Source organism: Elephas maximus, chromosome 6 (assembly GCF_024166365.1).
Source record: "Elephas maximus indicus isolate mEleMax1 chromosome 6, mEleMax1 primary haplotype, whole genome shotgun sequence".
NCBI classification, from domain to species: domain Eukaryota; kingdom Metazoa; phylum Chordata; class Mammalia; order Proboscidea; family Elephantidae; genus Elephas; species Elephas maximus.
Window position 1 is genome coordinate 94,602,055 of NC_064824.1, and position 22,769 is coordinate 94,624,823.

The 22,769-nt window shown below is 40.8% G+C and overlaps 1 protein-coding gene across 7 annotated transcripts in view; it reads right to left on the reverse strand.

Annotated features, from left to right (window-relative positions):
- Positions 1-22,769, reverse strand: part of HECW2 (HECT, C2 and WW domain containing E3 ubiquitin protein ligase 2) — a 463,541-nt gene that overhangs the window by 115,494 nt on the left and 325,278 nt on the right. For all 7 annotated transcript variants that reach the window (XR_007517919.1, XM_049887746.1, XM_049887747.1 and 4 more), the window contains 6 exons: positions 22,275-22,375; positions 20,504-21,847; positions 19,233-19,328; positions 8,563-8,713; positions 7,927-8,030; positions 7,049-7,173 (listed from right to left, as the gene is read on the reverse strand). Coding sequence is in view for 6 of the 7 variants with exons in the window: in XM_049887746.1 (XP_049743703.1) it covers positions 7,049-7,173; positions 7,927-8,030; positions 8,563-8,713; positions 19,233-19,328; positions 20,504-21,847; positions 22,275-22,375 (1,921 nt within the window). In the remaining variant the exon portion in view is untranslated. The remainder of the gene's footprint in view (positions 1-7,048; positions 7,174-7,926; positions 8,031-8,562; positions 8,714-19,232; positions 19,329-20,503; positions 21,848-22,274; positions 22,376-22,769) is intronic.

Below are 22,769 nucleotides of genomic sequence, written 5' to 3' on the forward strand. Positions count from 1 at the left end.
TTAGCCAGAAATGGATGCAGTTCAAGCAGGAATAAAATTAAGATGCTTTAGAAAGGATACTTTAAAATCAAGATGGGTTGCCCGGCAAAAGATCTTTCAAGTCATGCCCAACTAGAAAAAGGGGAAGACAACAAAAACAACAACAGGAAAACAGAATAAGCAAAAAACTTGTAAGGACTATAGTATTTTCATATGGTGAAAACTAGTTGTCAAAAGTACAGATGAGTTACAGCTGTGATAAAGGTAATGAGGTTATTTAATGTAATTTCTTATTATACAAGGTGTCCCCCAAATTCTAGATTAATTGCATCAGAATCACTTAAGGAATCTCTGAACCAGAATTTCTAAGGTTTGGGGATCAAAAATATGCATTTATTTTTTAAAGTTTACCGAACAGATACTTGTATACCAGTGTTCACTGCAGCATTACTGATCACAGCCAAAGATGAAAACAACCTGTGTCTACCAAAAGATGAATGGATAAATAAAGTGTGATATATCCATACAATGGAATATTACTCAGCCATAACAGCTTGTCATACTGTGGTGGCCTGGGTGTTGCTGTGATGCTGGAAGCTATGCCACTGGTATTTCAAATACCAGCAAATTCACCCCTGGTGGACAGATTTCAGCAGAGTTTCCAAACCAAGACAGACTAGAAGAAGGGCCTGGAGATCTACTTCTAAAAAAACTGGCCAATGAAAATCTTATGAATAGCAGTGGAATGTTGTCTGACATAGTGCTGGAAGACGAGTCCCTCGGGTTGGAGGCACTCAAAATACAATTGGGGAAGATCTGTCTCCTCAAAGTACATGCGACCTTAATGACATGGATGGAGTCAAGCTGTCAGGACCTTCACCTGGAGACGTGGCACAACTCAGAATGAAAAAATAAAATAACACAAAACAGCTCCAAATATCCATTAATAATTGTAACATGGAAGGTACAAAGTGTCAATCTAGGAAAACTGGAAGTTATCAAATATGAAATTGAATGCTTGAAGATCAGTATCGTGGATACTAGTGAGCTGAAATGGACTGGTATTGGCCATTTTCAACTGGAAAATTATTATGCCGGGATGGCGTAGTGGTTAAGTGCTACGGCTGCTAACCAAAGGGTCGGCAGTTCAAATCTGCCAGGCGCTCCCTGGAAACTCTACGGGGCAGTTCTACTCCGTCCTATAGGGTCACTATGAGTCAGAATCGACTCGAAGGCACTGGGTTTTTGGTTTTTTTACTATGCTGGGAATGACAAATTGAAGAGGAATGGCTTCACATTGTCAAAAGGAGATTTCAAGACCTATCCTGAAGTAAATGCTGTCAGTGATAGGATAAAATCCACACGCCTACAAGGAAGACTAGTTAATATGATTATTATTTAAAATTACACACCAACCACTAATGCCAAAAGCCTGGTTTTGTAAACAAAGTTTTATTGGAACACAACCATGCCCATTCATTTACATATTGTCCTTGGCATACAAAGTATAAAATATTTACTTTCTTGGCCCTTTACAAAAAAAATTTTGCTGCCCTCTTGTCTAGATGTAAGACAGTGATAAAGAAAATGCTAGTAATACAGATCAAACTTGAAAGTGTGCTGTTACATGGTGAACAGTTAAAAAAAAATGAGGAAATGTTGGTCCAATACTGAGCTATCATGTGGTTCTGCAAAAAAGTTGCTGACTTCATTGACAAAGGAGTGTGAAGTTCTGACATACAAATACCTGCTTTGTTTTGTTTTTGTCTGGTTAACATAAATTAAAGCATTCATGTTGGAACCACACTTGTTCATGAATTACAACAAGAGTTAGGCAAATTCAACAAAAGCATTCTATGTATATTTCATTACTGTTTCTAAACTGTACAGTACATATCCTATTAGTAAAATTTATAATAAAGATATGTGTGTGTTACATGTATGTGCACACACACACAGACACACACACACACACATATTTTTTCCCAGAGAGCTGACTGATAAACATTTACCAGCAAACCACTGAACATTTCCATCCAACCAGCTGCACTTACTAAAGTCTTTCTTTCTCTTACCCCCACATTCTGATTCATTGACAGGAATCTCAGCACTGCCCCCATATACATCCCGATTTCATCCACTTGTCGCCGTCTCTATTGCTGCTGTCCTAGTCCAGCCCCCTCCATGCCTCACCGCAAGAGCCCTTCTCACTAGTCTCCTTGATGCCTATCATGCCCTGTTAAGGACTGAACTGTGTCCCTTCAAAATGTATTAGAATCCTAATCCCTATACCTGAGGATGTAATCCTGTTTGGGAACAGATTAATGAGACTTGTTCTAAACCTAATCACTTCTCAGTTATAAAATAGCAGATTAGACACAGAGGGAAGCTGACAGAGGGGAAGACAGAGGCTACTGGATGACGACAAAGGCAGATGATTCTATAAGCCCAGGGACACCAAGGATTGCTGGTAGCTACAGGCTGAAACAGACAAAGAAGGACCTCCTCCTAGAGCCACACCCTGAATTCAGACTTCTAGCTTCCCAAACTGTGAGAATATAAACTTCTGTTCTTTAAAGGCACCCACTTGTGGTATTTCTGTTACAGTAGCACAGTAACAACAACAACAAAAAAAAAAAACCCAGAACTATTGCGTCCAGTTGATTCCAACTCATAGCAACCCTACAGATTCCCTCTAAAACCCATTCTCTTGCCTAACAGCTAGGATGAACTTTTAAAAAATCTAAATTATTCCTCTATAGGAAACCCTCCAATGGCTTCCCCCTCCATTTAGAATGAAGTCCAAACTCCTTGCCAGGTCCTACCAGCCCTAGTTATCCAGCCCTGCCCACCTCTCTGCCCTTATTAGGTACCACGCCAAACTCATTGGTATCCTTGAGCCTTTGCTCTTCCTTTGCAAGGAAAGTTCTCCCAAACTTTACCTGACTGGCTTCTTATATTTTACAGTAGTTTGCATATTGCTCCCTCAGAGAGGCCTTCCCAGTCCACCGACTTAAAGCAGAGCCTCCTTCGCCTTCCCATTGCTCCAGCCCATCCTACTGATGTAGTTTCCTCATGCCACATACCACTGTCCGAATTATCTTTTTCTTGTTCCCTAGTTTGCTACCTATATTCCACTCTACAATGTATGCTCCCCTGAGAAAAGGAACCCTGTCTATCTTGTTAACTACTCTATCCCTAGAGTCTAGAATATATCTGGCAAGTCGGCATTTAATAAACATTGGTTGAATGAATGCATGAACAAATAAGCAAACAAAGGCAACTCCAAGTGCAAAGCTCTTCCCACCTCCGCAATGATACCTTCTGTTTTATAGTTAACAACTCCAAATATAAGCCCATTCTTTCTTGTACTGTCACCTCCTAGAACTGTGCCATCAATGAGTTTAGGTTTGTATAATCTGGCTTCTGCTTATACGTCAAGGCTCAAATCTAACTTTTGCTTATATCCTATGCTCTCAACACTCCACCACCACCAAACCGCTATATTAATTACCCAGTTTCAGTACCTCCATATAATTATCAAGACAACCCTGCAGCTTCATATGTATTTTGTTTTGCAAATGCTGTTCCTTCTACAGCTCTTACTTATCTGGCTTCCAGGGCAAGTTCCTATTCAGCCTATTCAAATACAAACCCCTCTATAACTCCTTCCATGCATCTTCCGCTAGGAGTTAATCACTCACTCCAACAGAGTATTTTCTACAGTCTTCCATTATTGCACTTATCACTTATTTAATTGCATTCCAATGTGTTTTCAAGTCTGGGATTCCAGGGCCTTGAGTCTGAAATACTCTAAGTCCTGTACGCCTAGGACTCAGCACAGTGCCTAGTACACAACAGAGAATTAACATACAGTTGCTAGATTGACTTCATGACACTGAGGACAGGTCGCATGCTATTCATGCTTGCCCACCTCCCAAGTCTTCTCTGTTCTAAGCTGAACAGGAGATAATAATCAGTAAAGCCAGACTGATGCTTATACTTGTAAAGTTAAGCTAATCAAGTAAGACAGAAATATATTAACATCAATAAATACGCACACACTAATTATCTCACGACAGTGCCTGGTGATAGGATTATGCTGATGTCTATTTCACCCTTTAGTCTACTCCGCCTTTCTTAATGTGTACAATCTGTTCTGTCAAATCCATTACGTTCTTCTCCCATTCCCTTACCAAGACCCTCTTTCTAATTTGCCTATTATTTATTTACTATGTAATATCTATTTTTTTTGTTGGGTTTATCTATTTACTATTTATGTATTACCACTCAGAGTCATTTTCTTGAGTTTCTAGTCTATCTATTTGGCCAAGAAACCTCGTCAACTATTTGCCTGTGTTTTCTCTCATGCTGGGTCTTTCTACTATATTTGTTTATCTCCTATTCCAGGCTCTTAATGCCTTGATGAATGGACTATATATAGCTGGAGTTCTACGGTCAGTTTTACTCTCATTCTAATCATTCCATGTGCAGCTTAGACAAAAAACAAACCCGCTGCTGTCAAGTCAATTCTGACTCACAGAGACCCTATAAGACAGAGTAGAACTGCCCCATACAGTTTCCAAGGCTGTAAATCTTTATGGAAACAGACTGCCTCATCTTTCTCCCACAGAGCAGGATGCTGGATTCAAATGGCTGACCCTTCAGTCAGCAGCCAAGTGCTTAACCACCACACCACTAGGACTCCTGCAGCTTAGACAGCCTTCCTCTAATTAATATCTTCAGCAAGCCACTCCCTCAGGCCTCAGAGACATGCAGAGTGATCCCTCTTTGTCCATCATGTTACATCCAAACACCTCAACAGTAACCACACCTATCACACCTAATTAAATTTAGAGCTCATTTATCCCCACATTAGCACCACTGATCCAACAACATTAATTCCTTTGTTAAACCAAAGCCCTAAAGCTATTTCTTGATTTCTCTTTTTCCCTTGTCCGTAACACCAACTTTCTACCAAGTCATACTGATTCTACCTTCAAAATATCCCTTGAATCTCCAGCTCTATGCCAACATCATGATTCTCATCATCATCATCTTTCCCACGGACCACTGTCACTGACTTCTTTCTAGTTACTCTCACTTTTGCCCTTCTCCAGTCTTCAAATTGAAGCATGTCACTCTTAGTGTATCATGGCTTCCAACTGCCCTCAGAATAAAATAAAGACTCCTTGCCATGTACCACAGCCTTCTCCATGACCTGGATCCTGAAACTTTGCAACCTAATATCACACCATTGTCTCTTTCTATCACTGCATGGCAGCCCTTCTGTCCCTACACTTGCTGTTTCAATGGCTTGAAATGAGCTTCCTCTGGCTCCTCCCATAGCTGATGACTTCTCCCCTTTCAGTTTTCAACGCAAAACTATTTCTTCAGGCAGACATTCCATAACCATTTTTCTAAAGTTGCCCTTCTTTTCTACCCACCAAGAGGGCAAGAATTTGATCTTATTCTCCACTGTATCTGTGGCACTAAATAGAATTCCTAGCATAAATCATGCTTTGAATATTATTTATTGGATGAATGAAATAACTCATTATGCATATAAAGACAAGTTTTCCCATTTCTGTCTTGAGGATGTCATGAGCATCTCCTCCTAGAAGGACCACCTACTTCAATTTTGCCAACCAATGTCCATTATTTATTTCACGATAAAACTTAGGACTCATATTGCAAAGAATGCTTTCTAGCTAATTCTTCTATCACATCCTTATGCTCTTCTTCACAACTGTTTATGCTTAATTTATATAATATTTTCAAACCCTTCTCTTTTTTCTAGAAATGTTTTAGACAGATATCATGCTGCATGATCAGAAAACAAATTGTTGAACATTTTTCACTGCTGTCCCATGGGCTTCATATACCCCACTGCCTCCAGGAGGTTAACGCTTCCTGAGTGAAAATTTTTAAAAAAGCAAACACATTTTATTCCAGGTTGCAACTCCAAAACAAATGTGGGAAGAGAGAGTGTTAAGTCGAGTTAGAGAAAGTGGTTGCCGTGAGTGTTTAATGTGGCAGGGAAGTGATTTTTTGGTTAAGATCAGGAAAGGGGGTAGAATTTTAGTTAAAAGTCAGGGCTGGAGGAAATGAAAGGAAGACATTCAAAATAATTTCTCTCTATGCAAAACAATGACTACAATGACTAAAATGCTAAAGTTTCTTATAAAATTTGTTATTTTTAGATCTCTTTAGTGAAATCAGAGAGGTAGAGTTTCTAGAGTAGGCACATTATTAAAAGAAGGGAAATTTAAATCTGCTTCACTTTAAAGATTTCACCATGCCATCTTTAAAAAAATTTTTTAAATATTGATTTCCCACACAAGCTTCATATATTTTTAATATTCTCCCCAATTTATTGATTTATTTTTCAGACAACCTCAATGTATAAATTTTATATTCTTTCTTCCACAGGTCTCATTTGGTGCAAATGGTTTGCTCTCAGCTACCAATTAAAAGGCTGGTGATTCAAACTCACCCAGCGGTGCCATAGAAGAAAGCCTAGGGATCTGCTCCCAAAAAGATTACAGCCAAGAAAACCCTACGGAGCTCAGTCCTACTCTCTAACACATGGGGTCACCAGGAGTCGGAATCAACTCAAATGGCAAGAGGTCTGCTTTGGGGTCTTCCCTTCTGAGAGCCTATGCCATAATCTCAAAGCCCAGTCTGCCGACTGCCTGTTGTCAATGCTCAGACATTTCATTTATATTTGTATAAGCAGTATAATGTGGTCATTAAGAGTGTGGATTCTGGAGTCAGTAACCCTGGGACTTTATTCCCAACACCACTTAGTAGTTACAGAACCTTGAGACTGTTACTTAACCTCTCTGTGCTTTAGTTTCTTGGTGTGGAAAAAAGGGAGTTTTAGTCTAACTCATAGGTTTGTTTGGACTAAATGTGTTAATGTACACATAACACTTAATACAGAGCTTAGGGCTCAATAAACACTAGCTATTATCATTCTTATTTTTTTATTATCATTCTTACTGTTAAGGTAATTTTGTCTGGCCTGTTTCTTTTTCCACCACAATCTTTCAGATTCGGTACTCACAGGGTTGGAATGCAGCACGGTGAAGAACTCTGGGCTGATGAGGAACTTCACAGGGGGAGACTGTAACAGCAACGTGAGCCTGGATCTGGAGGTAGAGTGGGGAAGAACGTTCTCCCGTCGGAAATCTAGATGAAACAGACCACAGAGGCATTCAGGGGAATCTTTCCACATGGTGGAAATACATCTATTTACTTCAACCTATAATATTTAAAAAGAACCAAAGAATTATCTATATCATTTGTTGTTATTTTAATCCTCAAAATACTTTTTCTTTGGTATAAATGAAGACATAAAACCTGACTGCTTTTGTTGTTAGGTGCCATCGAGTTGATTTCAACTCACAGTGACCCCAAGTGACAGAGTAGAACTGCCCCACAGGGCTTTCTAGGCTGTAATCTTTATGGAGCAGATCATCAGGTCTTCCTCCCATGGAGCTGCTGTGTGGATCTGAACCGTCAACCTATCAGTTAGCAGCCAAGCAATTAATGGTTCCTAGGACTCCTTTTTTTTTTTTTTTAGGACTCCTTAATTATACTAAAATGGAACTCAATACTATTTTTAGTGACTACTAACATTTTAATTCATCCTTATAATTTTTAACTGATGAGGTTCTTTTTCCATTCTTCCACAAACCCAGAGATTAAAGTAATTTATATTCCATTTTGTTTTGTGATTCTTTCTTAGTACTAATAAAAAGTCAAGGATTAAAAGAGGTCTTTGGTGAATTGTGCTTTTGGAGTTGGACTACCAGATCTTACTGAAGATCAAAAGTTCTCTAAAGGAAAAGCCTTCATTTCTTAGAAATCCCTATTTATTTTCTTTCTACTTTCATGAGCCTGGAAAAAAACAAAAAAGCAAACCAACCCAAAGGCTCTTACCTGCACTGGCTTGGTGAAAGTCAGCTTCCTCCCCTGCCCCATCAAGAGCACTGGTATTTTCCTCAGGCCTCTCATTAGTCATGGTTCTGCGGATACTCTGATATCTAAAATCAGGATCCCAGAGTTAAATTACAGGAGACTCTAAAAAGTGGGACTTAACTTCTCCCTCAGTGTCCACTGCCATCAAGTCAATCCCGACTCACAGCGACCCCACAGAACAGAGTAGAACTGCCCCATAGGGTTTCCAAGGATCTGAACTGCCAACCTTTTGCTTAGCAGTCGAGATCTTAACCACTGCGTCACCAGGGCCCAAAATGAAGACCCTTGAGATTCTAAAAGTTATCTGGATGCAAATTTAGAATGTATATGTTGTCTTCCTGAAAATCAACACCTTGGGCTGACTATAGGGGTCATCACTACTTATGTTCTCTCCAGTTTCCAAACTGTATGTATATGTATGTATTATTTTTTACCCAAGAGAAGTTCAAAGAAGTCTGTGAATCAAAAGAGTAAGAGCTACACCTTAATGACAAGACACCCACAGATGAAAGAGACACCACGTCTTCGACTTTGTGCCATGTAAAAAATCAGTCCAACCATAAAATAGAACAGCAACAGGAAGGTACCCATCCTTACCGCCGGTTCAACTGCTCCATTTGCTGGATGGAGTTGGATCTCTGAAGCATCTGTGGGGCTGGGGGAGCTGTCGGCCGCTGCCACGTCGTGGTTCTATTTACATGATCCACATAAAAGATCCTCCCGTGGCTGTCAATGCGTGCCTCCCAGTCTAAATAGCAGTAATGCACCAAGAGGTATTAGGAGGAGGAGCTGAGGCCATTAATGTGGTTCATTAAGTTCAGTACCTGTTTTCTTTGTCTCACATGCTGTAATTTGGGGCTAACAACACATACCTCACTGCATAATCCCTCAGTCCACCCCAGAATCTTCTGTTACCAGCTATTATGCATATCCTGTATGTATAAACCAGCAACGAACCACTCGGCTCCAATTCATGGTGACCCCAAGTGTGTCTAATACTAACCCCTTAAAGAATCTCTGAATGTACAGAGTCCTTCCAAATCCACCACAATGCTCATTCTTCATATATGAGCATCTCTGTTTAAAAAAATACAGGTAGTTGGTATCATAATATTTTAATTACACACTTGCATCAAAATTGGTATTGAGGTTTATTTTCACAAAAAAAAAAAAAGGATTTTTCTCAGTTTTTTTTTTCCTAGCTTAGTTGAAAGACTCACAGCTGGGAACATCCACGTGCATATTTACATATAATCTTAGTAAATTTAGTCTTCAAAATAAAAGTAACTAATTAATGCTAGCTCAGTGATCAAACAGTATCATTATCTACAAACGTCCACTTGCACTTTCCCAAAGACGAAAAGCTTTTCAGAGAAAGGACAATTTCTTGCCCCCAATCTCAAATAAATACAATGCTTGGAAGAATAATTTATACAAGAAACATATGAAAATAGCCGAGATCAATTCTTTAACCAGAAAAGTTCTTTACAACTTTCTATTTCTTTGTAAATACTGTTTTAAAATCAATAAACACCTTTCTCTTGAGCAGCTCAATTATCTTCAGAACTCACCATGTGATTGCATGGCTTACCAATAGACAACTGTGAGTCTAACACTAGTGACGAGAAGGAAGGTGTGCTTACTCCTGTCCCCCCATGGCATTTGCCCTGGAAGTGAGCTGAGCAAGTATTCCAGCAAAGTTCTTAGGGTTGGAAAGACCTGCATGGTAGATACCAGCTTGCAGCAGATCCTCACATGTCAGCCAATGAGACCACCACGGAGGGCTGCCTCAACAGGGAGTGCAAATGGCTCTTTTTGCTGATTTCAGCACATCATAATTTATGACAGATGACAAGAGAGAAAAATTAGGCTGAGGAATAGTACTGCACAGACAACAAACAATTCAATGTCACTTATCCTCCAAGGTCAAAGACTCACAGTGAAACCGGCATGTCAAATGTGAACTCATTGGGCACAGCTACACCACCACCGGTGAACATTTCTGGAAGGCCTCGTGCTTAGCCTTTCATATGCTGACAAATAGTGCTTTAAAGCATCTTCAGAAACCATGTTCCAAAATCCTTTGAACTATTCCATTGTTTTCTTCTGCTTCTTGCATACTTTCTTGTTGCTCTCCCCCCCAACCCCCCATCCCTCAGATATATCCATCACATTCCTTTCTCACTAGAGCTAGGGTAAGTCAAGCACGTACTACATGTCAAATTAAAGGCATATGAAAACAAATGGCTGGTCCTTCCCCCAAATATGTTTGCAGTAGCTTACAATTTAAAAAATGTAGAATAGGTCAATTAGGGATAAAAACAGAACAAAGACCAACCAAAGGAAACCGAAAGAGTAGATGCTGCCAAGCTCCGAAGATAAGGCTGTTGCTAGAATTTGGCTCTAAGTTTTTTGGCAGTTAAGGCAGAAAAGAAAACACATTGTTGCAAACAAAAGAAAGTAAAAAAATATCTTCAAAGATAGAATTTTTTCCTGGAACTGACTAAATAAGAATTTACCACATGAAATGTTTATGTGGCCTGTATGAGGGCCATTTGGATAGCAAAAGAGGGGGGGGAATCTCCAAATGTATTAACAATTATACCAAAAAAAAAAAAAATTGCCATTGAGTCAATTCTGACTCATAGCAACCCTACAGGACAGAGTAGAACTGCCCCATAGAGTTTCCAAGGAGCACCCAGTATATTCGAACTACTGACCTTTTGGTTAGCAGCTGTAGCTCTTAACCACTATACCACAGGGTTTCCACAACTATACCTTGCACATAAAAAACAAAAGCTCCAAAGTCCTATTGCTGTTTAGTTGATTCCTATTTATAGCACCCCATGTGTTACAGGCTAGAACTGCTCCATAGGGTTTTCTTGGCTGTAATCCTTATGGAAGGAGATCACCAGGCCCTTCTTCCATGGTGCTGCTGGGTGGGTTTGCCTTGGACATAGTGTGTAGTGAATGAACAATTTAAAATGACATCAAACCATAATAACAAATGAATCTTATATTGACCTCTACAAAGGCCAGCAACAACTTTAATTTGTAGTTCCATAAAGACATTTCTATGTGCAATGAGGAGCATAAAAAACAAGGTCCCAAAATTGGCTTTCTAGCTCTATCAAATATCATATCCTCAAAATGAGGTTGTTACTGAATTTACTGTATGTAAGTTCCATTAGAGAGAAATTCTATATTGCTGGTTTTAACTAGATATTTGGCATTGGCTCAGGAAAGACTGTTATGCTATTGGCTTACTCGTGAACTCACATCCACGCTTACCATTCCACCCAGGAACAGATAGCAAGAAAGTTAGCCCTCTGTTCTATTTACCAGTTACTCAGCAGGGAAAGGACAGAGAGTACGCTTCCTTTAACATCTTATATGTCTTTATACAGGAGTCCTTGGGTAGTGTAAATGGTCTACACATTCAAAGACTGGAGGTTCAGGTCTACCCAGAGGCACCTTGGAAGAAAGTCCCGGCAATCTACTTTCAAAAAACCGGTCACTGAAAACTCTATGGAGCACAGTTGTACTCTGACACCCATGGGGTCACCATGAGTCACTATCAACTCAATGGAATGGGTTTTTATATATCCTTACATTGGGCTTAATATTTTAATGAGCCTTGCTGGTGCAGTGGCTAAAAAGCTCGGCTGCCAACTGAAAGGTTGGTAGTTTGAAATCACCACCCGTTCCGCTGGAGAATGATGTGGCGGTCTGCTTCCTTAAAGACATATAGTCTTAGAAACCCTATGAGGTGATTCTACTCTGTTCTATAGGGTAACTATAAGTCAGAATGGCAACGGGTTTGGTTTTTGTTTTTACGCTGGGCTTGGTTTATTCTCAATACAAGAAAGCATATGAGAACTCAGTTCCCAACTGCAAAGTTTCTTTTAGAAAAAAAAAAAAAGAAAGACAGTGTTAAAATCAGGCAGGATGGGTCTGAACATTGGAATCTTAACATTTACTTTCTTATCTTGCCACACTGTAAAATAGGTATAGTGCTACCAAAAGCAATGCATTGGGTGTGTGTGTGTGTGTGTGGTGTGTGTGTGTGTGTGTGTGTGTGTGTGTGTGTGTGTGTGTGTGTGTACCAGGTAAAAGCCCTGGTTTTGTCACATCTTTGCTACACAACATTGAACAAATCACTATACCTCTACGGACCACAGTTTCTTCGCCTGAAAAATCAGAGGACAGAAATAAACATTTGCTTAAGTGTCTTCCAGTTCTAAATTCTATGAATCTATAAGATGACAGCCACTGAATGCAATAAAAAGGAGGTTCAGTAAGGACCAAGCAACATCTTGGAAATGTTTTATGTCTAGGACAGATTTTACCATCTAAACTCTAGTTAATTAAGCCTAATAGGGCCAAGGAAACCCTGGTGGCATAGTGGTGAAATGCTACAGCTGCTAACCAAAAGGTCAGCAGTTCGAATCCACCAGGTGCTCCTTGGAAACTCTACGGGGCAGTTCTATTCTGTCTGTAGAGTATTCTGTCTACTATGAGTAGGAATCGACTTGATGGCAACAAGTTTGGTTTTGGTTTAATAGGGCCAATGGCTTTGGGCACCAAGGAGCAGGGCTCTAAACTACCTGCCAACCCCATTTCAACCACGCAGTTTCAATTTTATCTGTTGTGTACATATTGGGCGTCCACATAAAATTTCACTTGAATAAAGAATTCATGACAATAATGAAGTTTCAAAACTATTATCTAGAAAAACACTTCTCAAGGCGTGGGCTCTGACAACATGCATCAGATTCACTTTGAGAATCAATAAAAATGCCGATTCCTAGTGTTCTCAGATATTCAGATCAGACTGAGACTAGGACTTGGTTTTCCACATTCTTAGCAATCGTTCCAGGTGATTCTTAGACACATTAAATTCTGAGAAACACTGACACAAGCGAATAAGAACTTAAAACGGCAGCTTACTTGCTAGGAAACCCATGGAGCTAATGCTAGATTTCTCGGAGGTCATGAAGTACAGGTTCACAAGGAACCAAACTTCAGCCTAAATATTCCAAACTAAAATCTAAGAGCAAGCAGTCTCTTAGAAGCCCTAAGCCTCAATCATACATAATAAAAAAAAAAAGTTCCCGCCAAGTAGATTCCAACTCATAGTGACCCCATGCATGCCAGAGTAGAACTGTGCTCCACAGGGTTTTCAATAGCTGATTTTCCAGAAGAAGATCCCCAGGTGTTTCTACCAAGGCTCCTCTGGGCGGACTCTAACTTCCAACATTTCATTAGCTGCAGAGCACGTTAACTGTTTGCACCACCCAGGTATCCCCAGTTATAAATACCTGTTGCTGTCAAGGTGATTCCCAATTATAAAAAATAAAAAAAAAAAACCCATTGCCATTGAGTGGATTTCAGTTCATAGTGACCCTATAGGCCAGGGTAGAGCTGCCCTATAGGGTTTCCAAGGAGTGGCTGGTGGACTTGAACTGCTGACCTTTTGGTTAGCAGCTAAACACTTAACCACAGCATCACAATTGTAAATAGGTCCCTTTAAATAGTTGGACAATAAGGGGAAGTCAGAGAGTTATAAAGTAAGGAAAACTACACCAAGACCAATGTCACAGCACTGATCCCTTAGGCAGAGTAATGGGGGTGGGTAAAGCAGGTAAGGTCTTGAAAGTAACCATGGCTGTCTCCACCAAAATAGTGAGAGGATGGTGATAGAATAAAGGTACTTTCAAGGAAAATTATGAGCTTTGTGATAGCAGTGTTTAAAAGATGATTTTTTAAATTTTATTTTAACATTCAAGTAGACATGATTTCATTTGTATAAACTAATCTATCACTTCGGGAGTCAGGTTCCCTTCCCTCCTTCAGGAGTGGGGGTAATTGGAAAGGGACATAAAGAAGAATTCTAGGGTGCTGGTGATGTGGTGCTGGCCTCATGGGTATGCTCAGTTTGAGGGGATTCAGCAGGCTAAATGTGTTCTTTCTGTGTTGTTGTTGTGTGCCGTCAAATCAATTCCAAATCATAGTGATCCTACAGGACAGAGCAAAATTGGCCCGTAGGGTTTCCAAGGCTATAGTCTTTATGGAAGCAGGTTGCCACATCTATCTCCTGTAGAATGGTTGGTGGATTCAAACTGCCGACCTTGGTTAAGCAGCCAAGGGCTTAACCACTGTGCCACCAGGGCTCCTTGCTCTTTCCTGTGTGCATGTTATATTTGAAGAAAAAGTTAAAATATCAAGTGGCTGCACATTTTGTATCTTAATCTTTATTTTTTTTCCAGAAGTAGTTTTTTATACAAAAAAGTACCAATTTTTTTCCCTCAAAACTAGATTTTAAGCTCTGGAAATGAGTCCCTAGCCCTAAACATAACAGAAACTCTAAGATTAGTTACACATTTCAGATTCACTCCTACTTTTGGCCTTCATTTTAAAGGTTGCTTTAATAAAGAAAATGCACAAACACAAAAAATGACCAACGTTCCCCTATAGGCTTCCAGACCTATCCATTTGAACCCAAAACAAAAGTAAAACACTAATCCTAATAAAATGGCAACAATCCTGGGATCCTATCAGAGTCCAGTAACTCAGACCGCTCATCTAGAATCTATTCCTAGTCTCAAAAAACAACACTTGGGTTGGGGAAAGCACATGTAAAATAATTCTATATTGTCTCCAGTTGTAGCAGTGGGTTAAGTCTCAATTGCATCGGGGCCAATAAAAGAAAAACAAAGCCATTCAAAATTAAATTGGCAAGTTTTCAAAAGTAAAATAGTTTTTCAGAAGGGCTAGGCCAGCCATTCTTTTTTCACTTGATGCTAAGAAGACCAAGATTTGTCATGCTGATAATGTTCTAGCTGGCTTTAGCACTGAACTGCCTCTAGCCAATATTTGTCATCAATCGCCTTGAATGAGAAGATAGAGCAAATTATTCAGGCACTCAGTGCATGTTCAAGTCCAATCCACTTCACTGGGAGGTTCTCAACAGTGCTGTGTGCCTCTACGGTCTGGAGCTCTCCTATTTTCTATGATTCATTAGAACATCTCTCAGCCAGTGGTTGGAGTTATGTGGCCCACAAGGTCGCAGTGCACTGCCCATGCCCTAAAGCAGTAAGATCTCGAGAACCAACTGGTAGAGCATCATCCAGCTGAGCAGTCTTTATACTAACTCCAAGATTTGCTCCTCAACCGTAAAACAGGAGGAGCAAGGCTGGAAGAAAAAGCAAACAAACAAGGAAAACCCTGCTCTACATGAAAAGATAACAAATAGATGCTCCAAAGCTAGGTTATTACGCTGGCTGTTGACAGCCATATGATTGGAGCAGCATACTAAGGGACACCACTGATTCCCCTTAATTGGGTTTTTGAATATTCAGAGAGAAGTGTAAGCTTGCTGGATGACAAGGAACAAATTTTATAAGGTGAAAATAAGCTAAAATAAAAAAAGCAACAACAATAATAATAATGATGATAAGGAAAAAGGAAGAAAGAATCAAGAATGGGGCCACCAAATGTATACAGCAGAGACCACACTTTATTAGTGGTTTCTACAGGTGAAGGGAAGTTATTGCTCAGGAAGTATCGAGTATCTGTTAATAGTGATGGGAAATTTGGCATGGATACTGGTGATAGTTACACAACACGATTAAGGTAGTTGGCGTCACTGAACTGTACCCTTAAAACATGTTGAACTGGTAAACGTTGCGTTATATATTTCTGCCACAATAGAAAAAAACAAGGATGCTCTTTCTGTGCTGTTATGCAAAGATCTCCACAGTATACTATTAAATGAATGAAAAAAGCTGTAGAAGAGTATGCACAGCATGCTACCATTAAATAGAAAAAAAAAAAAAAATGCGGCCATCAAAGCCCTAGTACAATGTCGTCTTGCAGGCATGGGGACACCAACCTACACAGAGCAGAGGTGGCACTGCTGAGTCTGGTATGGACACTTACCCGAGCAAACCTCTCTGGGTGATAGTGGCTCATATACTTACTGTAGCTGCTTCTCTCTTATAGGTGAAGGGCCTCATGGGAGAGGGCCCTGCTGTGTAACCTTAACCCGGAAGAAGGAGAGGAAAGCTGAACACCTTCTGGGCCTTTCTGGGTCTGACCTCAAAGCACTATAATATCATAAAGCTCCAGTAAAACCCACAAACACTGCAATTTGAGGTGTTCCTTGTGCTCAATTAATAACATACCACAACATACGCCACTACTCTGCCTCTAACCAAACTTTCGGAACTTAGATTCACTTATCCACACTACAGACCTTTCCCTTCTGATCTCCCACACCCCAGTTGCCGTTGAGTCATTTCTGACTCATGGCAACCCATGTCTGTCAGAGTAGAGCTGTGTTTCATAGGGTTTTCAATGGCTTGTTTTTTTTTGGAAGTAGGTCTTTCTTCCAAGGTGCCTCTGGATGGATTTGAATCTCCAATCTTTTGGTTAGCAGTCGAGTGTGTTAAACATTTGTACCACTCAGGGGTGCAAACTAAGAGAAGAGAGGGGTGTTTGAGATTCTGTCTTAACTTTTACAAGTATGGAATCTTAAAGAAGTTACTTGATTTTTATGGGCTTTGTTTTTCTTTAACGTGTAAAATGAAAGAGATGATTTTTATAAATTCCTCTATAAATTACAGATAATAACCCTGTTTGACCTACCTCACGAAATTGCTACAGGAATAAAGGAAAGCATGTAAAGTGCTTTGTAAACTGTAAAGCGCTACATGAGTTTGAGGTATTACAACAAATAATGTTAAAAAAAAGGACAACTGTTGGCCTTAAAATAATTCAGCCAGGTAATTTAAGAGACGGAACGAGCTGCACGCTCCAGCAGATACCCCCTATCTGAACCTCTCAGGACGGCGCTGTGTGAAGGCAGAAGGTGCAAGGCACTGCAGAGTATGGAGTGCCACAGATGTAAGTCAGAGACACGGTCAGAGGGGGTGGCAGAGTTGCCCAGTTGGGAAAGGAGGCAGAGAACCGGCTGGGGTGGTAACAGACAACTAGCCTGGGCAGATGCAGACAGGAGGAGCAGAACAGCGTGAGGCAGAAGGGACAGAGTTGAACAGAGATCAGGTGTGCTAAGATCATCACCTGGAACCTACCCCATGATAATAAAAAAAAAAATTTTTTACAAACCCCCAAATTTACAAGTTGCTTGGTCCTAAAACATAAGCATGTGTGTGTACTCAAACACCTATTTTTAGAGGCATTATCAGTCCTGACTCTTTTAGAAAAATAAAAATTCTAGTTACATTTTATTTTTTAAAACTGTTATTTACAGAAAAGCATTTCTCAGTTAGCATACTGTTAGAATTTGGGGCAGGACAATTCTTTGGTGTATCAGGTGGTCCCAACATTACAGGATACTTAACATCCCTGCCCCCACCCACTACATGCTAGGAGCACCCTTTAAACACTAATGAAAGACACCCCCCACACTCCAAATGCCCCCTATGTGGTGGCACCCTCCACTGCCACCACTGAAAACCACTACCTAAGAACGAATACCTCTTTAAGAATTTTCCACCTATTTATGTCATTCATCAAATAGGATACTACTAAACAGCTTTCTAAAAAATTTTTTGGATATATCAACTTATTAAAATCAACTGCCAATTTTCTGTTAAAAAAAATCCTAAAATGTATTCTGTGTAATGCAAATATCAGTGTTTAAAGAAACGAACTGAAATATCACAAATAATGGAGCTCATACTTAGGAAAATATCTAAGCTGCCATTATTAAATAACATGTAGGGACCAAAAGTACAGTGCAACAAAACTCAGAGCAACTGGATGTGGCTTGGAGGACGGCATTTATTGATGCACTCATGCAATATTTATGTCTCCTATCCGACCCCTGAAACTAGCTCCTATTAATCCACATACACATAGAAACAAAGCTGTCCCAGAACTCTCTCCTAGCGTTCCTAATTAATTTTGCTTTAATTATATGTAACTATCCCCCAGGAATATTTTTCTTTTTTGCCTAGTCTTTTCTCCAAAGGTAAACAATAAGGAAGTTTTGTGGGTTTTTTTCCCCCTTCATCTGATTAAGAAAACACAACACTTATTTAATCTTGTGGTCTATGTTTTTCTCTTTTTAAACACTGCTTAAAATACACATTTCCTATGAGTAAAAGCCTTCAGGTGTTCAAACATATGAACAAGGAAAGGATCTATGCACAAAAGAATTTCAAAAGGGTCAAGCCAATGTGTGGACAAACTCCACGTAGCATTAGCCTTTCCTTTCAGCAGTCATCAAAACTAACTACTCAGTATTTCAGCTCTTAAATGCATACATATCTTTAGGCCCCACTGTTTTTAAAAGTACAGAGGGTCAAAGCCACCAGCCTCTTACCAGGATCACATATAAGATGGGTGACCACATATAAGATGGGTAGGTGAATAAAAGGGGAAAGCAGTAAATTGGAAGGGGTACTCCTAATGTTTTCTTAAAACCAGTGTTTGCTGAGCTACAAGTTGTCTCCTGGTACTTTTAAAATTCCTTCATAATTGCTCATCGAGATGCTTTGTTCTCACAGAGGAACATTCCTTTAAGGGATTTTAAAAACTTGAATAGAGTTTTAAATTATATCCAGATTATGACTGGCCATAGGTATCACTCATACCTTTAAATACAGGTTGCATAACTATTTCCCAGGGTCCCTATTATTCCTCAACCATCTCTCTTGTAAGTACTGTTTCTTGAAAGTGAAAGAAATGAAATATCAAATATCTTTCAAATCCCTAGGTAACTGTCATGTCCCAAATAAATGGTAGACTAGTAATTTCTGCAATTAATGGCACTTCCCTGCATATCCCTAGAACAAAAATTAGAACCCTGTGCTTAATGATTTAAAATGATAAAAGTGCAAAAAAAGCAGTATATTACACAGAGTGAGGTTTTTTCTAAAAGATCATGCCAATTTGTCTACTAGCTGAAAATTCATGCTGCCATTAGGTATAATTTTAAATAAATTCTGTTATCCACCCAACTGCCCAAAATATCCGGACCTACCTCCACAATCATATTTACTTTCCAGCATGACAATATTTACTTCTCCCCCAGCAGCCTTCACTCAGCAGAACAGTACCAGTGAGGAGTCACAAGCTTAGTACTTTCCAGGCTACACCCTCTATGTCAAGTGACAGCCCCCAGATTCCTTCCTTACAGGGGCCCACCACACATTCACATTTTACACCCCCAGGAACAGGTCTCCCTGCCGCCCTTGCACCCTTTGATCAGGTTAGCCCTTCAGCTAACAGGTTCTCACTTGGTGGGAGTGCCTCGTCCACCCTCTGGTATCGGCTCACGTCCTGGCGTACTGAAGGTAGTGATCTCAATGGCTGGTGGCCGTTGGCTTGGGAACCTAAAATTACAGGTGAAAAAATTACCTGGGCATTGTTTCAGCCTTCAGTACCCAGACAGTCTTTACAAAAACATCTAACATAAATCCTGGGGTTATAGTCTCTTTCCATCTTTTATCTCATTTCATAAATGAGGACCCAGAAACAAAAGAATAAGAGTGAATGCTTAGTCAGAAGAGGGCCCTGGAGAAAGGTGCCTACCATCTTCCCCATGCATCCCTCCCTTACCTCCTTCCCCTCCTCATGCCTCCACTACTGTGGCCTCTGTCCTGGTCATTCACTCATTTACTAATGCTTTAGGGTCACAAAAGTGGGGAACAGAAAAGAGAGAAGGAGGAAGAGGAAAGAAGACGATAGTTTAAGTAGAAAAATCAATTACAGAATAAAATCATTCCAATTTTTGAGTCTCTGCTATTTAAACATATGAAATTATCCTTTGACTTTTTAATGAATCTATAACAGAATATTTTAAAGGAATCATCTATCAAGCCACATTCACTGAGACAAAAATACAGATTTTATGTGTAAATTTGCATCCTCAGACACTAAAACCTTATTCTTCCAGTGTCAGAATGCACCACCTAATGTAGGTGACATTTCTTATGCTGCGGAAGGCAAAAATATTACATGGGATGCAAAGCACATGCTAACCTTCTGTTTTGTGCAAGGAGGAGTGGCTAAGGCATTAACACTCATGCTGAAGCTGGCAGCCTGTTCCTGTTTTGCATCTGCAAACACAAATCTCAATAGAGATTCATTATTTAAGTCTAAGACTGCTGCTTGACCGGCTGCAGAATGCCTCCTATTTCGGCAACAGAAACATGAAAGAGAGGACAGAATGTGGACTCTAACTATCTGGATACACATCGTGGCCACCTTCTTCCTAGCTACATGATTAAGTCCCTCAGGCTCCTCAGCTTTGAAATGAGAGGCCTGATCTAGAGGAATGGCTTCAAGTGCCTGCACATTTTCTATCTGGTGCCTTCTCTTCCTGCTGTTTTCAGTCTTGCCCTTCCTCCTCTTCTTACTCTTCCTTTTGCTAATTGTTGGAACCCAAGGTAAAAAATTCAGATAATATGTGACCTGCAGTACAAATTACATTGAAGGACAAAACCACAAGACTTCTCTTTGAGCAGGTGTGCCTGGGCCAAGAGCCATACTGTCTTCCACGTCCTACCTCCCGTCGCACCCTCGTCCTGGGCAGTGGCCCCTTCACAAGTGCCTTGGGCATCCCCAGCATCACCCTCTTCTTGGGGCTGGTTCTCAGCAGTGGCTCCCTCCAGGCTCCCCCTCCGCTGCCAGACCGCTCCCATCTCCTCTTGGTCAGGCAAAGTAGCTGATTCTGGCCCTTCCTCCTCCCCACTGGGCACCTGCACCACAGGTAAAGAACCAGGAGTGGAAACGGACTCCTGTGGCCCTTCGGCAGGGCCACTGCTGGTGGGCTCTGCTGCACAGACTCCATCTTCCTCCTCCTGAGAAGAAAAAGCAGGGGTTTCTGGAAACCGTGCACTCTCAAGAGACGAGCAGCGTGTCTCCACCGAGGACAGCTGCGTGGTAACACTCTCATTGCAAGAGCTATCGGCGCCTTCCAGGTCACTCTCTCCCTCGGGCCTGGTGCTGGCCTCACTCACACTCTCTGTCCTGGCAGGGTCACTGGGTTCCGTTTCAGAGGACACCTGGGAAGGCTCAGACCCCTGATCAAGTGATTCAGTCTCACTGACAGCTCTTCGGCTTCCTCCTGATGTATCGGAAGTTCCCGTATCTGCCCCACTTGTGGGCTGATCCATCTCTTGAGAACCACACAACTCACCGCTGCCCTGGTCAGCACTTTGCTGAGACTCTGGGCCATTTTCGTTTTCATCTGGGGATGGGCCTGAGGGTAAGGTGCTATCTGCAAGCTCTGCATGATTTTCCGGCTTATCCTCGAAGGAAGTAGCTTCATTTGCGAAGGCTTCTTCATTCTCAACTGGGTTGTCTTCTGGCTTCGTCTGAGATGCCAGGCTCCCATCGTCATCAGCTCTGGATGCCCTGCTAAACATTATTAATCCGCCTTCCTCCTCCAAGGAAGACGGATAACCCAGGTCTTGCTGAAACTCGTGATCTTCTTCATCTGAGTCGATATGAAGCATCGCGTTGAGTCTTGTGTCCGTGGGAAAACTACTCCTTAGTTTTGGAGAGGCTCCCATGGACCTCTCCGAGCAAGTAGCTGCCCCTGGCCTGGAATGGCCATTATGTTCAATAGCATCTAAATAATCATTGAGTGAATCCTGACGCCCTCTGGGAGGTGAGGTCCTTGAAGAAGTAGAGATTAATTCCTCTGTGTCTATTTCCAAAGTGGAGCTAGTCCTGAGAGAATGTTTGGGGGTCCCATCAGCAGCACTTTCCTCAGATGTTGGTCCATTGGAACACACTTGGCTGTCATGGTGGCCCCCTGGCATGTCCTCATCATCAGAAGGGCTTCCTAGGTCTCCGTTCACAGTACTGACGCCAAGTATTGTGCCCACAGCTTCTGGGGAAGCATCTGAATGAGAAATCAGCATTAAAAAAAAAAAAAAATGAAACCGTAATGACAAATTAATTTCTTATATCCTATTCCTCTGCCATAAATCCATTCAAAGAATTCAGCCTCCTTTACCTCTTTACTGACTTGCTCAGATTCACCACCCACTAGAACTAAACGAGTATCTCTAGTCAGTTTGGCATAAGACGTACACACGTTATATGTACTGCTGGGAATTCTACAGCCCAGTTTCAAAGTGTAGACATAAATCTAACATATATTTTTTTGATAAACAGACTTTTCATATCTGCTTAGAAAATGTCAGCAGGTAATCATTTGACAGCTATTTTATTTTCAGAGTGAGATACAAATTCAATTCTATTCAAAGGCAGACTGAAAACTAAGATTTAACGCTCCTCCTACAGCCATGTTTACACAGATATCTCACCTTCATGAACAGAAGATGTAACCTCCACTCTAAACTGGAGGTACCCACTCACGTGGTCAGCTGGGAGCCTTCTGCCAAGGTTGTAGCTGAGCATTTGATCACTGCAAGAGGAGAAAGGGTTCTTTCATTCTTACTATACAGGTGCCAGCCTCTACCTTCTTCCCCTAGGCCACCCCCCAAAACCAGCACATTTCTCTTAAAACCTTCAGACTCTTAAGTAAAGAAAATAAAAGGCTCAAGGCATTTTATGGTGCCATGGCATGTTATTCACTCATTTGCACAAATTAACACTTGCGAACCGAGGGATAAAAGGAAATCTTGTGTGCTTAAGGAAATTTACTAGTAAAAGTAAAAAATACAGTACAGTATTATTATATGATATTTTCTAACGCCACTGATTGGCTCTGTCATTGGTAAGGGCGACCAGGAAAAAAGCATTTTGAAGGTCACCAAGGAGCAGTGGAAGCTAGTTTTGGGTGTTTTTTGATTCAGGTA